This window comes from Eptesicus fuscus, chromosome 12 (assembly GCF_027574615.1).
Source record: "Eptesicus fuscus isolate TK198812 chromosome 12, DD_ASM_mEF_20220401, whole genome shotgun sequence".
Classification (NCBI taxonomy): Eukaryota; Metazoa; Chordata; class Mammalia; order Chiroptera; family Vespertilionidae; genus Eptesicus; species Eptesicus fuscus.
This window is the reverse complement of record NC_072484.1, coordinates 49,875,933-49,895,786: the sequence shown is the minus strand read 5'-3', so window position 1 is coordinate 49,895,786 and position 19,854 is coordinate 49,875,933. Positions and strand designations below refer to the sequence as shown.

Here is a 19,854-nt window from a genome sequence, read left to right as displayed (position 1 = left end):
AGCGAGGCATTAAGCACACGAAAGCCACCCATTTCTGATCTCTCCCTATGTCTATTATGGTTGGCTAATGAGTCCACAGCTGGAGGTGTCTCACTTTATTAGAACTACCACGAGAACATTTGACAACTGTTTGTGCCCTATTATTCTAAAATGAAAATGTTAATTTTACATTTAATTCCACACCTCTTTTATGGTAAATTAAGCAGCTTCTCTAGTCTCAAGTAATGAAATAAATATTTGGGAACTATTCTCTTAGGGGGACATCTTCAGTCATTAATGAGCATTTCCCAGGACATTTCTTAGTGTTCAGAAGGGACACCTAAGCCCTCTGTACCAAGTATGCAGAGCCAGGTAATTATAAATTCAATATGAGGTCATAATTCTAAGATTGAGACTCACAAATATTTCATGAGAAGAAAAACATAGTTGTATGCCATGGAAATATAATTTGAAATAACTTGATCTCCTGCCAAGGCCCAGCATGTGAGTTTAGTGTACTCTTTCTTGAACAATTATTTCATGAGTTCCTACTGAATGTTAGGAATTTTGAGAACTCTATTTACTAAGATGAAAACAAACCACAAAACTCTACCTTCATTCAAAGTGCCTATTGAATCCGTTAGGCGTTTTGGAGGAGTAAACATTATTACTGTAGCACAGAATGCTACGCATAATATTGTATAGTAAAGTCAAGCCCTTGTTCCCAACAAATATTTTCCACAAAGCAGCCAGAAGATATAGGGTAAAGGTATAGTCAAAGCCAGTCCCTCCACAGAGCTGCCCACTTGTTCTTTTTGATCAGTCCTTCCATTGCCTAGCTTCTCTTGGGTAAAGGGCTAGAGAGTAGATATGGGTGCCTTACCATCTCTGTGGCATTAGCTCAGCTCTGCCATTTGATGGGAAAGCAGCCGCCGGCCACACACAAATGAGCTGGCTTGGATGGGTGTGCTTTGGAATACTTTTTCTTTCTGAGGTAGGGATAGAGGGAGGTTGGAGAATTTATTGCTACTGCTGCTTTCATTGCCCTTCTTTTTCCAGAAATCAGATTGTATATGCAAATTTAATAATTCATAAAAATCTTACAGTGTCTGCCAGGAGTTGAGTTTTCAGCTTTTATTCCTATGACAATCTATGTTGTTCTGATAATAGCAGCATGATTATTATTTATTTCACAACTACAAGATGCACAAAATGCAGGCATAGAAAAATGTCACTCTCAAAACTAAAATAATTTTCTTGAGTCTCAGCTCATCGTTTTGCTTGGCAATAGACAACTTCATTTTATCCAGTGAATTTCTTTTTTTTTTTTAAGTCATATTCACAATTAAACTTAATTCCACTTGATGCCATTTCTATAAATGATTCCTGCTCCCTGCTCACCACCCTAAGACCTGCAAGGGGGCAGGAGGACAGTAGTGCCCTGACCCCATTTTCTTTCTTTTTAAAAAAATATATTTTTTTATTGATTTCAGAGAGGGAGGAAGAGGGAGAGAGAGATAGAAATATCAATGAGAGAGAATCATTGATCGGCTGCCTCCTGCATGCCCCCAACTGGGGATCCAGCCCACAACCCGGGCATGTGCCCTTGACCGGAATCGAACCTGGGATCCTTCAGGCTACAGGCCAATACTCTATCCACTGAGCCAAAGCAGCTAGAGCCCCATTTTCTTTGTTATCTATGCCACCTTTGCAGTCTTGTCAGTGGTATGGGTGTGTCCTGTGCTCCCTCACCTACATGGCACGTTGGATAGTATGTAGCTTCCTGGCATTGTGAGCTCATGGGAGTCAGCATGACTCCGTCCAGTCCACCTGCCCACCTGCCCACCTCATGACTAGCATCTCTCTGGCTATCACCTCTCTCTGCCCCTCCAACTTGGAGCCCCAGTCACTTCCTGGATGCCTAGGTTATTAGGTCCATGTGTTGGTATCACCGTGCTGTGTTCGAATAACCCTTATTTTATTGTTAGAACTTTTCTATTTTATTATTAGCTACTAGAGGCCCCGTGCACGAAATTCATGCACTCAGGGGTGGTCCCTCAGCTTGGTCTGCACCCTCTCACAGTCTGGGATCCCTGAGGGGATGTCCAACTGATGGCTTAGGCCCATTCTTAGTGCTGCTGTGGAGGCAGAAAAGGCTCCTGCCACTGCCTCTGCGCTCACCAGCCGTGAGCCCGGTTTTTGCCTGAGCAGCGAGTCATAGCAACCTGTTGTTCTGACTTTTGGTCGATTTGCATATTAGCCTTTTATTATATAGGATTGTTGTTAACCTGGTACTGTGCCTGATTTTTAAATTAAACTTTATCATAGGTATATATGTATATAAAAAAAAAACATAGTTTGTATAGGATTCGGTACCATCCTTGGTTTCAGGCATCCACAGTGAGTCTTAGAACGTATTCCCTACAGATAAGGGGGGGAGGGGGTACTCTACCTATATTAGAATTCCAGCTTTGCCCAATGTGTGCTGTATGATCATTATCAGTTTTCTTATTCTCCCCAGTCTTGCTTTCTTCAACTTTAAAATGTGGAATGATAACCACCCTAATGAGTTAAGTATTATTTCGAGGATTAATGAGACCATCAATGCTAAAATTTTTACACAGGGCCTGACACCTTGTAAAGGCTGGCTGCACACTGTAGGGTTCTTCTGAGATTGATTCCCACACTTGCATTTACTTATATAAAGAGAAGGACATAAAGAACACAGAAGGCTCAGCTCCAGGAAACAACAAACTGAGAGCTAAGGGATGGAGAAAATATAGGGTGTCAAGCAGGGCTGCTGTTTCCAAGGGATTTAGGGCTATTTCCTGGACAGGCAATGGGCAAGAGAGATAGACAGGGACAGGTAATGAAGGGCCTGTGCCATCCCTATTGGTAATGGTTCTTCAGAGAAGCAGAATCATTGATATATGCATATATATAAGATTTGTGATCAGGAATTGGATCACATGATCCGGAGGCTGAGAAGTCCACATATCCACAGTTGAAGACCCAGGAGAGCTGAAGGTGTAGTTCCAGCCCAAATTCAAAGGCCTGAGGACCAAGAGAGCCAGTGGTATAGTGACAGTCAGAAGCAGGCAGGCTCTAGACCCAGAAAGAGCCAATTTTTTAGTCTAAGTCCAAAGGCAGGAAAAGGCTGATGTCTCAGCTCAATAGTCAGGCAGGAGGACTTCCCTCTTATTTTGTTTCCTTTTGTTCTCTTCAGGTCCTCAACTAACCCATTGATGAGGCCCACCCACACCTGGGAGGGCAATCTTGCAATCTTCTTTACTCTATGATTCAAAATCAATGTCATTTCGAAACACCCTCATGGACACACCTAGTATAATGTTGGGTCAAATGTCTGGGCAGCCGATGGCCCAGCCAGATTGACCCATGAACCATCACACTATCCTTGAAGTTCTCAAAGCTGCAGCAAGGAGATGAAAAGTCTGTTGGGCAAACAGAACTAGTAGGACAGCCAATGAGCTGGCTCAGAGAGGAACATGGTTCTATTGTGTAGTTAGGTAAAGACAGCAAAGGAGAATGCAGGCTGCATGCTCTGTAATTGATATCCCTTTCCAAGTATATGGTTTCTCTTTGTTTAATTCCACATTGAGTTAAAATTTTAGAAACAGAAGCTTGTAAAATTTGATCCTAGTACATTTACTGCTGGGCTTTCCTGAAACATGAAAAGCACAAATCATTTATTCTCCTCTTAGTTTCTATATATAAATTAAATGAACATTAATGAAGTATCCATATGTCAAAAGGCCTCTCTAAGGTACCTTATAGACTTTATATTTTTCACTTTGTAGCTTTAATGTAAAACATAGTCTTCACTTCCTAGTAGTACAAAAGCAAAAGCAGAAACCTTTTGATCTTTCTGGTGCCAGAATCACAACAGCTACATGTTTAAGTTTTTATTGTGTGCATCTCTCGCCAAGAAAATCAGTTTTAAAATAGAGACTGGAATGGTTTCTTTAACTAAAATAAGCTAAGAATAATAGGTCTTGAAATATTTAAATTTAACATCATGAAATCACAATCTTTTTCACATAAAATATAATTCAAATTTAATTTTATGTACTTAAAGAAAAAGTATACATTTTTGCTTTCATCGTATTTTATTTAGCAGTTTCTCTACATTTAACATTGCCTTTTATGCTTAATATTATTTTATTTTTGTTGCATTTTTCATGTGGAAATTTTCATGGTAGTTGACAATAAGCAATTTCAATGAGTTTTAACATGAAAATTAACAAATTAAATTACAGTTGTATTATGCCTCAATGTTTTTAAATATTTTAAGTCAGTTTCCTCAAATCCAGGTTTTATTATGTATTTTAGTGTTGGCATTCTTGTTTAATTAAAGGCTTTAATATGAGGGGAAAATGAATCCAGCATTGATATAAAATATTTTTTAAGTCATAGCATTGCTTAGTTAATTGGTTCTCAACATCTCAGCATTTATATAACTCTTTAGAATCTCCTCGTTTTCTGTAAAGCCAACAATATCAAATAAAAAAGTAAACTAAAGTTTGTTGTCAATGTATGTACATCTTTGGAATGAAATGTGGCAGTTTTTCTGTGGCAGGATTTTTTTTTTGTATGGCAGAAAAAAAAATTATTCCTGCTGAGCAGGACATGATTGCCACATGATTGCTGGGGCCTTGCATCTGAGCTCTCCAGAGTAATTCTCACCAGAAATTGGGAAGAAAGTTTAGAGCCACAGTGAAAAAGAGAAAGTAAGCAGAAAAGAAGTGAGAGAGAGGAGGGAGAAGTAATTTAAAATCATCAGGGCTTAAGTCAATGGCAGATAAAAAATAAAAAGAAGAAAGGACATGTCTATATAAATCAGTGGAAAATATAATTTATTATAGAGATATGTCTGTGTGTTTTAGGAATAGAATATATATGTATACATACACACTCATATATATGTGTGTGTGTATATATATATACTAGAAGCCCGTTGCACGAAGTTTCATGCGATAGACTTTCCTTCACCTGGCTGCCAGCACCAGTTTTCCTCTGGCCACCCGCCGATCGGAGCGCCTCCCGAAGGCTGAGGGTGGGACTCGGGGTGGCCTATCGCGCTGGCGGGAGGCTCTCCGATCAGCAGGTGGCCAGAGGAAAACTGGTGCTGGCGGAAAACTGATGCTGGCAGCCACACAATCGGCCACCCTGAGTTCCACCACCAAAGGTGCCGGCCCCCTGGGTCCTCCCGCAGCGCTGGCCATTTAGGCCAGCGGGAGGAGCGGGGGAGGACGGGGACTCACGAGTTCCCCCGACCTGCTCCTCCTGCCAGCCAATCGGCCACCCTGAGTCCCCCGGGCCTCCAGCCTGCCCAATCGTGGGCGTAGCGGAGTGATGCAATTTGCATATTACCTTTTTATTATGTAGGATATATGTATATATATACAGATATATTTGTTCTTCTATTTTTCTTTTAGCTAATTTTTAGTTTTTTGTGCTGTTAATATTGGAAAATTGAACATGTAATAAATTTTCAATGACTATCAGAAATTTCAAAAGAATGCATTGCTTGTTTGCTTTATTTGACTAATAGATAAAGAATAAATTTTTATAAATTATAATATTTTACACTATATTTTTCCTAAGGAACTATCATAATATTATTAATAATACTGTAATGTAAATATTTTAATCATTAAGTTGATTATAACATCTCAATCAGTGATGGATCCTCTGGACTAAAAATTGCCTCATGTTTAACTTTAGAATCTGAAAATACTAGGATAAATAAAGTCTTCTTGTCTTCCAAAAATAGGCTTAAAGCAGTCAAAGGTACATTCTATTCTGAAAATGAAATTGCGTTTTCAGAATAGAATATTCATTTGAGGAAGAAGTACATGCATGTGATGAGATGATGAGCATGGGGATGGTCCAATACCCTCATTCCCATAGTTGGCAGTTGGTGTTGGCCACAGACTTTTAGGTCAGCTTAGGTCAAACATTATATGCAAAGTTCTGGAAGAAGGAAAGACTAAGGTGAAGAGGCTGGGACTAAGGTGACCATAGTAGATGGAAAAGGAGGTTTGTAGTGAGCAATTTTACAAAGAATAATTGAAAACTCTTGGTGTCTTTTTGATTGAAAGAAAGTGTAAAGTCAAGTTAATTTTATTTTTGAACTTTCAGCTCAGGTAATCAGGAGAGGCAAAGGATTGATAAAAATGAAAAGTCTAAGGAAATATAACTGATGGGAGCTCATCAATCATACTCTGACTAAACAGGAGAGACCTAATTCTCCCTTCCAACCTAAAAATTATGATATTGATTTATACTACTTTAGACCATTACTTTGGGGAAGACTTGGATTATTTTCAGACTTCTTAATGAAATAACTTTAGGTGCTCTTATATTTGAGTGATAGAAAATTGAGCAAAGGGAGTCCAGATTTAGCCAATGTCTTAATAAACAGCTGGGTATTCAACTGCAGCTCAAGGTCACCTGAATCACTCAAGGTTTGCATAATCCAACATGATTTTTATAATTATACAATTTTTTTTTTTGTAAAAGCCAATGGAAAGAAACGTTAGTATAGCACTACTAAAAATTATAAGATACATTTCAGTGAACTGTCTGAGTTGTATTTATGTGATATGGGCTGGAAATGTGCTTAATTTTTACAATCCCCGGATGATAAGTTTGGGGTCCAAGTGGACCCTAGCAGTCTAGCTCTGTCTAGAGCTCCAGCATCTACAATTCTATCCAGTTCACCAAGAGGGTGGTTACATTTCTAAAAAGAAATTCTTTCTGAGAGGCAGAAGGGTTTGAGGAGCTTTGGTCTTTCTTAACATATGGTTCAACACTGGAGACCCGACCCTGATATCTTGTATTCTCAAGTGGCATACTCATTATTCAGACACCCGCCGATACTTCCTGAAGCACTGGAATATTGGGGAAATGAGTACCAGGGGTCCAAAGAGATGGAACAAATAGAGATGAAAGGATTTTTCAAAAAAAAATTTTATATATTAATTCCCCTATACTTAAAATGGGCCAAGGTTACTTGCTAGAGGAGAATAAAAGTAAGTGATAATTCTTTCAGATAGTTGTCTGCATCTAAGGACCTGAAATTTCCAGCTGTAACATTAGACACAATGCTTTCGTAGAAGTGGCTTCATACCCATTTAGATTAGGTAAATTTTTACCATTATCTAAAATGTGGGTATAATTTCTGAGCTAAATTGAGCTAAAAGGTCTTTTTGCACCTAGTGTATGTTGTTATGTATTAAGGAAAAGTAGGTATTTGGACATTTATGAGTATCTGGCATTATTTGGCTATTTGTAAACATGCATTAGGAACTATGTCAGAGTTTTCTGCAGGAATTCTTCAGCTGATCTCAATCATTTGGGGAAGTGAGGTGAACTCCTTATTAACCCCAAAGTTAAATGCTGTCTAGAGGAAATAAGTGCAGTGTGCAGAGTAAACAGTGAGGCCACAATGGTATTGGACTTTGCAAATAATGGCTTTAGAGCTGCAGTAATATTTTAAAAATGATATTTTAGGTATTTTTTTATCCATTTATCACCCAGGAGCCAAAATTCAGAATTGTATTTGCATGGGATAAGTCGTATTTTTAGAGCACTGCATACTTGAAGAAATCTATATTATTATCTGTTATCTAGTCAATATTCCCAAGTCCTCCCCCCCCCCCCTGCTTTTGCGTCAAGCCCGGTTGATATTTTTATCTAATCTTTTAGAAAGAAGGAAATTGATGCCCGAGAAGGTAAGATTCTGTCAATAATTGTTGTTACATAATATAGGCTCAACATCATTAAATCTTTCTGCTGAATTCTTTACAAAATGAACATCCAGCCTACTTTTTGGTTGTATGTTTTGGTTTTGCTTTTAAATTCATTCTGTTTACCATAAAATCCTTATATAAGTTTTTTTTTTTTAAACTACTTGCTGGGTATATCATTTTGTGTCCTTTAAGTCTCAGTCTTTCTATATCATTACTCACTATACTTGGCTTTTATAAAAAAGTGTGTCGCAGCATTTCGTTGATTTGAAGAGCAGACGGATGATTAGAACTCAAAGATTCCGACCTTGGCGAAAGATGAGCCTTGTGACTTAGAAATGAGGACACACTTACTCTTAATAACAGAATATGGTAACTTCAGCTCTTTCTCCAGACTAGCAGAATTTATCCTCTTCTATTCATTCCATGGCTTTCTCCAGGATTTGTCAAGAGGGGCCTCCTGTGTGCTTTCACTCCAGCCTATTGGAGGGCAGCGCTTGGCTTTTCACATTTGTTTTCCCCCCCATTCCTGCGCTGGCTCCCTTGGCCCTCCTGCACTGCTGGTGCCTGGCACATCCACTCTGGTGTCCTTGCCAAGGCCACCAACAGAGAATGCTCCCAATGCTGCCAATTAAAGGTCTTTCCAGCTCTATTTAGAAGGGGTAAGGCTCACCAAATTCAGGGAGCACAAAAGATCTTGACTTGAGGCTCCATTTGCATGGCTTATACAGCTTTATTGTGTCCTCACCATATTAATTTAGCCGTAACTTTAAGGCTTTCCTGTGATACTTGCATTTATATTTTTTAAATGAAATGGAGAAAACCTACCTTTTCTTATCAAATGTTTTAATGTTTTTTTATTTTCTGTGACATTGTTTATTAGCACACAGTGACAGAGTGGGATGAAAGAGGCTGATGTGAGGATAATGCCACCCCCCACCACACAAGTGTACACAACTTGTGTTGTCATCCCTCATTCAGGTTTTGGCCGCTGCATGCTACCCCTCTGCAGCCTTGTGCGCGCTTGCTAGCCCTGTCCCCAAGCAATGCAGTTATTTGCTCCCAGACTCTCACATGGCATCATGAAAAGTCATTTCTGCTCTCACTCTTCTGGGCAAAAAAGTTCAGACTCAGCTCCTTACTACCGCTGTGTTTAGCTCTAACCTCTCCTGTGGTCAACACCTTCTCCCTGATTACAAATCAACACAGTTGTGCATGTCAATAAACATGAATGAATAATGGGAAAGGAGTGAATGGGAAGTAATAGAGAGGAGGGCTTTGGGGGTGTTTTATAACTAAGTGTTAGCACCACCATTGTGCAGCAAGAAGTGCTCTACTAACCCAGCTCTAATGAGAAGGGTGGCTCAAAGATGGGCTTGTTCGTTTTGGGTTTCATGTGATTTAGGATGGACTTACTTGGGTAAGTGAATGAAGGTGTTCCGAGAGCATTGGGGCAGTGAAGTTTGCTAATAGTCCATCAAGAACGTCCCTGGTTTATCTTGGATAGGAAAAAAAAATGTCCTATGATAGCTAATTCAAATATGCAAACACCAAACACCAGTTTTGAACAATCTGTTTCTCTTTAAATCGCCTTTATTTATTTTTTTGTCCTTCCAATGAGTTCTTCCCTCCTTCCATCAAGTTGTTTTTTAATTTTATAGAGTAAACGCATATTTTCTCCACAAAACAATGCTATTGCCTTGTGACTATCAAAAACAAACATTGTAAAAGCCTGCTTAATGTGAACATAAGCAAAATCCAGCTTCTGTGCACTCATTTATAAGAGTTGTTCTCCCAATTTATTTAATAATATAAATACAAGCATCATGAAGAAACTTCATATAGCTAAATAAGTAAAATAAGGAAGCAAGAAATCCATATGAGCCAAATGTTATTGAAAATATCAATAACATTTTAAAGGACTTGCAAATTTCCTCCCTGAAAATTCTTGTAAAGTTTGATTTCCTAAATTTCATATGTGAGTCAATTTGATGTTACACTATGAAAAAAGAAGGCAAGGTATGTGAACTCGATCTCTGTGCTGCCATTAAGACAGAAAGGCAAACTCATGTGAAGCTATAATTGCCAACCCAATATTTTGAGGTAACAGTAAGCCTTTAAAAAAAGGTTTAAAATGTTGTGCTAAGATTTTATACTGGAGTGATGTTGCTTCTAGACAAGATTGAAATAAATCAGATTCTTAAGATATGATGGAGCAAACTATTTTAGTACTGTGCTGTCAAGATTCTTTTGCAATTAATTTTAAAACAGCATCTTAAATTCAGTTAACTGATTTCAAAAACTATAAACACAGTGCTTTTCTATATTGAATAGGAAGCCAGGGATCAACAGTGGGGTGGGTTGCAGAGAAGCGAAGAAGGATGGAAATGGGAAAGTGGCCATTGACATGGATAGTTATCAATGCCATGGCTGGTTTAATAAAGATATGCCCACAGACATCACAGGACTTTCAAAAGTCAGTAGAGATGAGAAGTGGAGACATTATGGAGCTAATGACATAATCCGAGATGTATGAGGTTGTGAAAGATTGAGAAGAATGCTGATTAACTTTCTCTAAGAAGCTGTCAGGTAGTTGAGTTGTGCAAAGCAAACATATTAAAGGATCAAAGTTGATTTCTATAATCAGAGGGTTTTGTAAATATAATTACATGGACAAGTCAGGCAATTACATTTCCCCATAAATGCTGTTCTGGGACTGTCACTGTGTCCTGTGGTAATGGCATACTTGAGCTGTACACAAACAACATCATCATTATAGCTAAAAGAAATAGTAAGTTTTAGAAATATTTACTGATTTGAGATATACCTATAGCTACTAAGTTATTTAGGTTATAAGTTAAAACAAGTTGCATATTTCTAAAGTTGTTGAACTCCCATTTTACTCATTTGTAAAATGAAGATGCTTCTGATTTGATTCAGTCATATTCTCATTAGATAAACAGTGCTTCACTGAAAGTCCATCTATAGCATGGCTGGTATTGTGGAAATTCCTTCGGGATATGAAATACAAGCATTGCACAAGGCTGAGTTAAGAAATTGTAACTTAGAGTTTTGTTGGGAGAAGGTATTTATCTATGATGCCAAGATGGGGTAGGTTAGAACAGAAATTCTGAAATATTGGGGTTTCAAAACCCTTATCCTCTTTTTAAAAATACTGAAGACCTCAAAGTGCTTTGGTTTATGTAGCTATATCATTCAATATTTATCATATTATACATTTAGGATCAAATTTTAATTAGCTATTTATTAACATATAGAAAAATTACATTAATAAACCAATGTGTTAACATAAAACATATTTTAAAATTATTAATATTGAAATATTAATTAATAAATATTAAAATAAAAACTAGATAATTACATTGTTTCACATTTTTGTAAATCTACTTAATAATCTTGCTTATTAGAAGGCAATTAGATTCTCACATCTGCTTCAGCATTAAATCTGTTGCAATGTGTCTTCATGGGTAAAATATATAAGGAAACTTTATCCTCACAGAGATATATAATTAGAAAAAGAAAAAAATATTTTTGTAGTCTTTTCAGATGGATACTACTTCAAACCCCAAAAAGCAATAGTTTCTTAAAGGTTAGTTGCAATGAAGAATGTGAAACTCTGTCAATGAATTTTTATATTCTGTTACATTAAAATCTATCAATGTATTTTTCTCTTTGAATGCCTCTTTAACCCCCGTGTGATTGTTTAACATCATGCCTTACTAGCTGACAGTTATTGGATCACAGCTATACATATCTTCCAAATGTTGACACATTTCATTATTTAAGGTAACAAATAATATTTGTTCAGATCAACAGTCACACTTAAAAATTCTTAAGGCTTGAGAAACTGTCAAATACACATTGATTTCTTGAATTTTATCATTTGCAGCCAACATTGTCAATTATTCCCCTTAAAATCAACAGATTTACTACATTCAGCCTGAAGCAAAGATGTGCACTCAAAATTTTAAGTTAAGAAAAAGTAATTTTTAGTGCTTCATCAAGGATACTTTTTTTTTAATTATTTGAGAGAGAAAGAGATAGAGATAGAGATAGAGAGAGAGAGAGAAACATTGACTTGTTATTCTACTCATTTATGCATTCATTGGTTGCTTCCTATATGTGCCCTCACCAGGGATTGAACCTGCAACTTTGGACGAAGGTCTAACAAACTGAACTACCCAGCCAGGCCTCATTAAGGAGACTTTTAAGTAAAATAGTTCTTTGCCCACAAATGCATGGAGATAGTTATACAGGAAATGCTCACCTCGAAGATTGGTGCTGTTGTCTCATGTTAGGGCATCAGCAGTTTCATTCACCATTGACTTTGCTCCATCAACACAGATGTTCTCCTACAAGTCGTAAGATTCCAGTTATCCAATGTTTTGAATACTTCATCACTCCTTCATTTTGCTGCCAAGCAGACACATAAAAGCAGCCTTCGATGATTGCCCCATGCTGAAACTGGACAAATTCAAGCAAAATAAGCCAGCTCAACCATGTCTGCACATCTGTCTATTTGTTACACAAACAAGATATTAACTCTGCCTTCTTGCTTCACCTAAAATTGAAAATCAGAGTGCTACTGTATGGTTAGAAAGCATCTGTGTCCTGTGATTTTTTTCCCCCCACTGACTTTTATCCAGTAGCCATTCAGCAATTGCAGCTGTTTGATTAGTTTCCTGAGAATCTGTATGGCTTCTCCAGTCAATGCAACACACTAAAACCTATTTTGTAAGATATTCCAGCAACTTTGTTATTTTTAGTTTGAGAGTGGTGACAAACAAGTTTAAGCTTTTATTTCTTTTTGTTTTGAAATACTACTTTTTAAAAAAACTTCCTCCATACAAAAAAATAATATAGAATAACTATCCTATATAATAAAACCCTAATATGTAAGTCGACCGGACGGCGGAATGACCAGTCGCTATGATGCTCACTGACTACTAGGGGGCAGATGCTCAACATAGGAGCTGCCCCTTGGTGGTCAGTGTGCTCCCACAGTGGGAACACCGCTAAGCCAGAAGCTGGGCTCACGGCTGGTGAGTGCAGCAGCAGTGGGCGGAGCCTCTCCCACCTCCAGGGCAGCGCTAAGGACTCCTTGGGAAATGTCCGACTCCCGGCTTAGGCCCACTCCTCTAAGCAGGCAGTCAGACATCCCCCACCGGGTCCCAAACTGTGAGAGGGCACAGGCCAGGCTGAGGGACCTCCCCCGCCCAAGTGCACGAATGTTGTGCACCGGGCCTCTAGTTTTCTATAATATGAAGCATCCTACCTAATAAAAGGGTAATAGGCAAATTGACCGCACCTTCGCTACGGCTAAGCCACACCCACCAGCCACGCCCACCAGCCAATCAGGGCGAGTATGCAAATAAACCCAACCAAGATGGCTACAGCCACAGAGAGCAAGGTTTCCCAGGCAATGGAGGAAGCCAAGCTTTCTGCCTGCCCTTGCTAGGCCTAAGCCTCCACTCAAGCTACAAAGTTTCAATTATAGAAGGTAAGCAAATCTTAACAGAAATGGCAGCAGCCATGGAGCTGGAGAGAGCATGCCAGGGTTGCCCCTGGCAATGGAGAAAGCAAAGCTTTCCGCACACCCTGGCCAGGCCCAGGCCTCCGCTTAAGGCTACAAAGTTTCAATTATAGAAGGTGAATTAACCCCAACAGAAATGGCTGCTGGCCATGGAGCGAGCAGGAGGCTTGGCTCTGCTCCAGGCTACAAAGTTTCAATTGTAGAAGGTAAATAAATTCCAGATACCAGGGCCTCCTCTTGGGTTGCCAGGGGGCATGGCTGGCCTGCAAACCACCACAGGCCCCTTGCTCAGGCCGCCCCACGCCCCAAGGGAACCCCCATCCTGATCCGGGACACCCTTCAGGGCAAACCAGCTGGCCCCCACCCCTGTACCAGGCCTCTATCCTATCTAATAAAAAGAGTAATATGCAGATTGACCATCACTCCAACACACAAGATGGCTGCCCCCATGTGGTCAAAGATCCTGCCCCCTGGTAGACACAAGATGGCCACCACAAGATGGCCATCAGGGGAGGGCAGTTGGGAGGCACCAGGCATGCAAGGGAGGGCAGTTGAGAGGGACCCAGACCTGCAAGGGAGGGAAGTTGGAGGCGATCAACCCTGCAGGGAAGGGCAGTTATGGGTGACCAGGCCGGCAGAGGAGGGAAGTTGGGGGCAAACAGGCTTGCAGGGGAGCAGTTAGGCATCAATCAGGCTGGCAGCGGAGTGGTTAGGGGGTTATCAGGCTGGCAGGCAGAAGTGGTTAGGGGCAATTAGGAAGGCAGGCAGGCGAGCAGTTGGAAGCCAGCAGTCCTGGATTGTGAGAGGGATGTCTGACTGCCCGTTTAGGCCCTATCCTGGTGGGTTGGACATCCCTCAAGGGGTCCCAGATTGGAGAGGGTACAGGCTGAGCTGAGGAACACACCCCCCTCTTCATGCACGAATTTTGTGCAATGGGCCTCTAGTGTTATTATATACTTATACAATTATTGTATTAACATTTATTATTTCATTATAAAATAAATAAAAAATATTTATGTGGTTTCTTTAATGTGAAAAGATGCATTGCAGATTTTTGAAGGGAAAAGTAGAAGATTTTCTTTCTTGACTCAATGGCACCATGTCACATCTAAAAATGCTGAAAAGAAATTTTCAAAACAGAGTTCTTTGACTCAAGGATGTGAAGAATCTACACCAAAGCAAATGACAAAATTCTAAATAAGAAACAAAAGTATAATACAATCTTTTCTTTTCCAGGCTTTCTGGATATTAAAATTTAGCTTATTCTGTGTGATACAAGACATTTTTGAATCAACTGATTACAAGAACTAGCTCCATTGTAGCCTCATTTTGAGATCAATCATTAAAGAAAAAGAACTGAATTTTTCAAATATAAATATGATGAGCTCTTTGAAATCCAACAAATATTTGTTATAGCTTCAAACTAGCAGTGAACAACACTGCCAACGCATCTTCATGGATGAGTTATCGTATCGGCTGGAGAAGCACACACAATAGCTGAGATATTTCGCTTTTCAAGAGCTAATTATGTCTACATTTGAAATATTCAATACTTTTCAAGCAATTCTTTGTTTCCAAATAATGTTGCAATCAAACTGTCACAATAAAATTACTAGAAATATTTTTTTCTGCCTGAATCACAATAAGGCAAATTATTGACATTTATAAAGCTGAAGAAATGATAGCTTTTGTCATTTGTTTGTTTCTTGTACACAGCTTTCCCATTTCATTTGGAGTAGATTTCTCCTTTCCATAATTAAGAAACCTCTTTGAAATGCTCTGTGTCATTCTTTTCGCCACTTTTAGACATGGACAGTGCAATGGTTGTGGAGAAAGTAAGTCTTTCAGTCCAGTGGGAGAATATGGTCAACAAAACATAAACAAATATGAAAATAATAGTAAACTATAGTAACAAAAAAAAACACAAAAAAACAATACCACTGTACACAGGGTCACCCAGGAAGACTTTCCTAAGAATCCTCATATTTGATCTAAGAACTGAAAAATGAGAAAGATCCAGCTCTGCAAAGACCTGAGAGAAAAACAGACAGGAAAGGGTTTAAGTTCAAAGCCCTGAGAATAAGAACAGCCTGGGGCCCTGGGAAGCTGCAGAAAAGAGAAAGGGTCAATGTGTCTTGAGAGGAGAGAACAGAGGTGAGCAGTGGTGGGTATTTGGGGTCAGGTGGTCAGGGGCAAGAACACAGGGCCTTATAGTCCATGAAAAAGAGTTCTGGTTTTGTTCCAACAGCAATGGGAAGCCAGAGTGTATCATGATTAGATTCACATTTATATTTTAAAAAATGTATTCCAGTTGCCTAGTGGAGAGTAGATTGGGGAGGGGGGCCTAGAATAAGAGATAACTTAGTCAACTTCATTACACTTGCACATAATAACTTGTCATTATCCTTGAACAACCCAAGCAATGAGTCCATCTTAGTATTCTTAAATTCAGTGTCAGCTGTTTTTAAAAATCATTGTATTGTTTATATTTGTTTGTTTTCACAGATTGTATAGGCCATTAGTTATGGTAATGATTATATGACTGGTGGCTAATTCAAATGAAATTGCAGAAACATTTTTTCCTAACTTTTTTTAAACTATCAGTGCTTTAATACAAAGACAAAAATAAATTTTCAATTCCAAGAACTGGCATTTCTCTCAACATTGTCTGGCATGAGTTATAAAAATGACAAATGTTAGCCTTCAACTAGAAAATAGAATACCAGCCACATTTCCACATGATCATAGGAACAACCGTGCAATGCTGAAACATTCTAATCCAAAAGGAGGTACTGACTAATAATGACTATTAAGCATTATTCAAAATAGTGAAAAGGTTATAATGAATAATAAAGAATCTAAATAACTGAGGTGAGCAAACTGGATGTCAAAATAAGGGAAAATGTGGATGGTCTCTTCAATATCAACAAGACTGCCTTGTGGTGACAACCCATCTGAGTAACTGTACACAAAGCATGGTTCTTTTCTTATATACAGTAGGTATTAAATATACATTGTTTGAAAGAATAACCAAGTGCCTATTGAGTTAAATGAATGGAAAAACCCTGCTATGGGTGTCCTAATCCTGGGTAACTATGTTGCCCTCATGTCTACTTCTTTCATGGAAATTGCATTCAGGTACTTCTTTCTTCCTTTTCCAGAAAGGTAAGAGAACTCTTTTAAAGAGTTACACAAAGTAATTTGTATCTTGATGCAAATTGTATTCTAATAATGTCCCATAATAAACTGAGTCTAAATAGCAAGTGATATGATTAAATTGTATCATGACTGACCCAAGCCTTCCATTTCAATGAAACAGTGAATGCTATGGTTTAACAGGCAGGATGGGATGGCAGTTGTGGGTGATCAGGCCAGCAGAGGGTACAGTTGGGGGTTTAACAGGCACACAAACAACAACCTATGACGAGTACTGTTGGTCTGCAGTTGTGGGTTTAATGTATCCACACAGACACATGGATGTACATACACACACGGTCTTAATATCCAGAACTAACTCCCTCCAGAAAGAGCACTACCTTTTCATATTTCAACCCTAGACTATTGCTGAGCAGTACCTTGAAAAATACAGTGTGAGGAAAAAGTAGGTTTACAGTTGTTTATATAGAAATAATGCAATCTACACTAATAAAAAAGAAATATGTAACTTGACCATCACTTCATGACACCCACCAGCCAATTATGAGTGAGTATGCAAATTAGCGGGTCAAAGATGGTGGCCGCCATGAAGCCAGCCAAAGCGGGCAGGAGGCTTGGGTCACCCCTGGTGATGGAGGAAGCCAAGCTTCCCACCCACCCGGGCCGGCTGCTGAAGGATGGGCCTGTGGGCAGCAGTCACAGAGCCAGCCTGAGCACTGGAGGCTTGGGTAGCCTGGGCTGGCCGCTGAAGTTGGGGCCTGCAAACAGCCCTCAGCCCCTCACCCAGGCTGGCCATGCCACCATCGGGGTGAAGGTCCCTGTTGGGGGTGTGTGGCCAGCCTGCAAACAGCCATCAGCCCTTTACCCAGGCTGGCCACACCCCCAGTGGGTGAGGGTCGCCGCTTGGGGGCATGAACAGCCTGCAAACAGCCATCAGCCCCTTTCCCAGGCTGGCCAGGCACCCCAGTGGGGACTCCCACCCTGAAGGAGGTGTGGCCAGCCTGAAAACAGCCCTCAGTCCCTCACCCAGGCTGGCTACGCATTGCAAACTGCCCCAGCCCCTCACTCAGGCTGGCACTGTCCCCAGTGGGGACCCCCACCCCAATGGGGCCGTGACTGGCCTGCACACCACCACAGGTCCCTCGCCCAGGCCGCCCCGCCCCCTAAGGGAACCTCTACCCTGATCTGGGACACCCTTCAGGGAAAACCAGCTGGCCCCCACCCATGCACCAGGCCTCTATCTATACTAATAAAAGGGTAATATGCTAATTATACTGAAAGACCTTCCAGGAGACCTTCCAGACATTCTTCTGGACAAAGCCATGGTGGTGGGGCTGAGGTAGAGGTGGTTAGGGGCCAAGAGGAGAGGGAAGTTGTGGGTGATCAGGCCAGGATGGGATGGCAGTTGTGGGCGAGCAGGCCATCAGTGGGGGTCAGTTGGGGGCGATCAGGCCAGTGGGGGGGTAGTTGGGGGTGAGCAGGCCAGCAGGGGGGCAGTTAGGGGAGAGCAGGCCAGCGGGGAGGGCGGGTGGGGGTGAGCAGGCCAGCAGCGGGGGCAGTTAGGGGAAAGCAGGCCGGCAGGGCGGGAAGTTGGGGGCGAGCAGGCCATCAGTGGGGGTCAGTTGGGGGCAATCTGGCTGGTGGGCAGGGCAGTTGGGGGTGAGCAGGCTGGCAGGGGGGGCATTGGGGGTGAACAGGCTGGCAAGGGGGGCAGTTGGGGGTGATCAGCCTGGCAGGGGGCAGTTGAGGGTGAGAGGCTGGTGGGAGAGGGGCAGTTGGGGATGAGCAGGCTGGCAGGCAGAGTGGTTAGGGGCAATCAGGCAGGCAGGCAGGTGAGCAGTTAGGAGCCAGCAGTCCCGATTGCGAGAGGAATGTCGACTGCCCTCCACAGGGATCGGGCCTAAACAGGAAGTCGGACATCCCTCGAGGGGTCACAGATTGGAGAGGGTGCAGGCCGGGCTGAGGGACACCGCCCCCCATGCACGAATTTTGTGCACCGGGCCACTAGTCATGAATAAATAACAATACAAGCATAAACTCTGTATTTCAAATATTCACAACTGTAAACCAACTTTTTCCCCACCCTGTATTTCTAACTTTACAAGATTTTAAATTTATAACAAATATCCTAGTAGTAAAATAAAATTAAATTTCAGAGTCATCTTTTAAATTGGACATGATGTGTCTCCAAGATAAATTATAGGCTTTAAAGCCTTTTCCCATAAATAAAAGAAAATCCAATTCGAAGTACCTGAGAATAGAAAGACTCATATTATTTTTAAAGCACAGACCCTCAGGGGAGCGTGACTGCAGAAGGTTACTACCAAGCCCAGTGAACAGGTAAGGACTCACTTCTCCAGCTCTCCATTCTACTCATCATGAGCTCACTGTCAATATACTCGCCTTGTCACTATTATTATTATTATTAAGGAAAACTTTCTCAGAAGCCCTCCCATGGGCTGACCTTTATATCATGAGGACTGCATGCCTATCTCAAAATCAATTCCCAGGCATAGAAGGGAGACCATCATTTTGGGTTTCTATCACCTAAGGACTCCTCTGAGGCTCATGAGAAAGTAAGCTTCCCTGGCATTTATGTGCAGACTATGAACAGATACCTGCACCTGCTGTAGGTTGAGAGGAAGCCGGGGAGAATGGGTGATGAGTAGACACAACATGGCTTGAAAAGTTAGGGAAAATATTAGATGAAAAAGAGATTGTGCAGTCCACCAGAGCCTTAGGTTTTACATCTTAACTCTATGCTTCCAATATTTCATTTGAAAATTGTGTTTCAACAATTTATAGAATCTTTCAAATCAGAAAAAATACTAGTAGTTGTATCTAGAATAAATGGCAGTTTACCCAAACTTTGAATTATCTATTGCATATATTTTACAAAAATATCTATTGTCCAATTATGGACTTAGAAATAATGAGTTAGATTCATATCTGATGATTTGAGAACAGAATGGCATTGGAAGGCTTAAAAAAATAGCTTATTTTATATTGATAAAAACTCTATAGTGATAACAATATGTTATATAAATTAACATTTCAATCAATATTATCATGCAGTTCTGATTTAAGCATTTAATATCCCCTAATGTGGATTTTTAGGCAGATTTCTGAATCATTTAATGGTATGTTACACAGCACCATGTAATGGTATGTTACTCAACATTTATTATTCTGTAATAAATGCAGAATAACATTAATTGTCTTTTTCTCAATTTTTAAGATCCTGAATTTAAGGACCTTGGAGTTTTGAAACCATTACCAGGTTGGTAAAATAGATTTTTAATAATGTTCAGAGGCCTTTGTTTTCTGCTACGAAATATACTTTTGGTTTATTATTCAAGCTCCATTTTTGTGTTTGTTTGGCATTTTGTTATT

At 40.2% G+C, this 19,854-nt stretch overlaps 1 protein-coding gene across 1 annotated transcript in view; it reads left to right on the top strand.

Moving 5' to 3' along the window:
* NETO1 (neuropilin and tolloid like 1) overlaps positions 1-19,854 on the top strand; it is an 82,642-nt gene that overhangs the window by 35,779 nt on the left and 27,009 nt on the right. Inside the window, exon 5 of the mRNA XM_008160506.3 lies at positions 19,700-19,741. Within this exon, the coding sequence (XP_008158728.1) occupies positions 19,700-19,741 (42 nt within the window). The remainder of the gene's footprint in view (positions 1-19,699; positions 19,742-19,854) is intronic.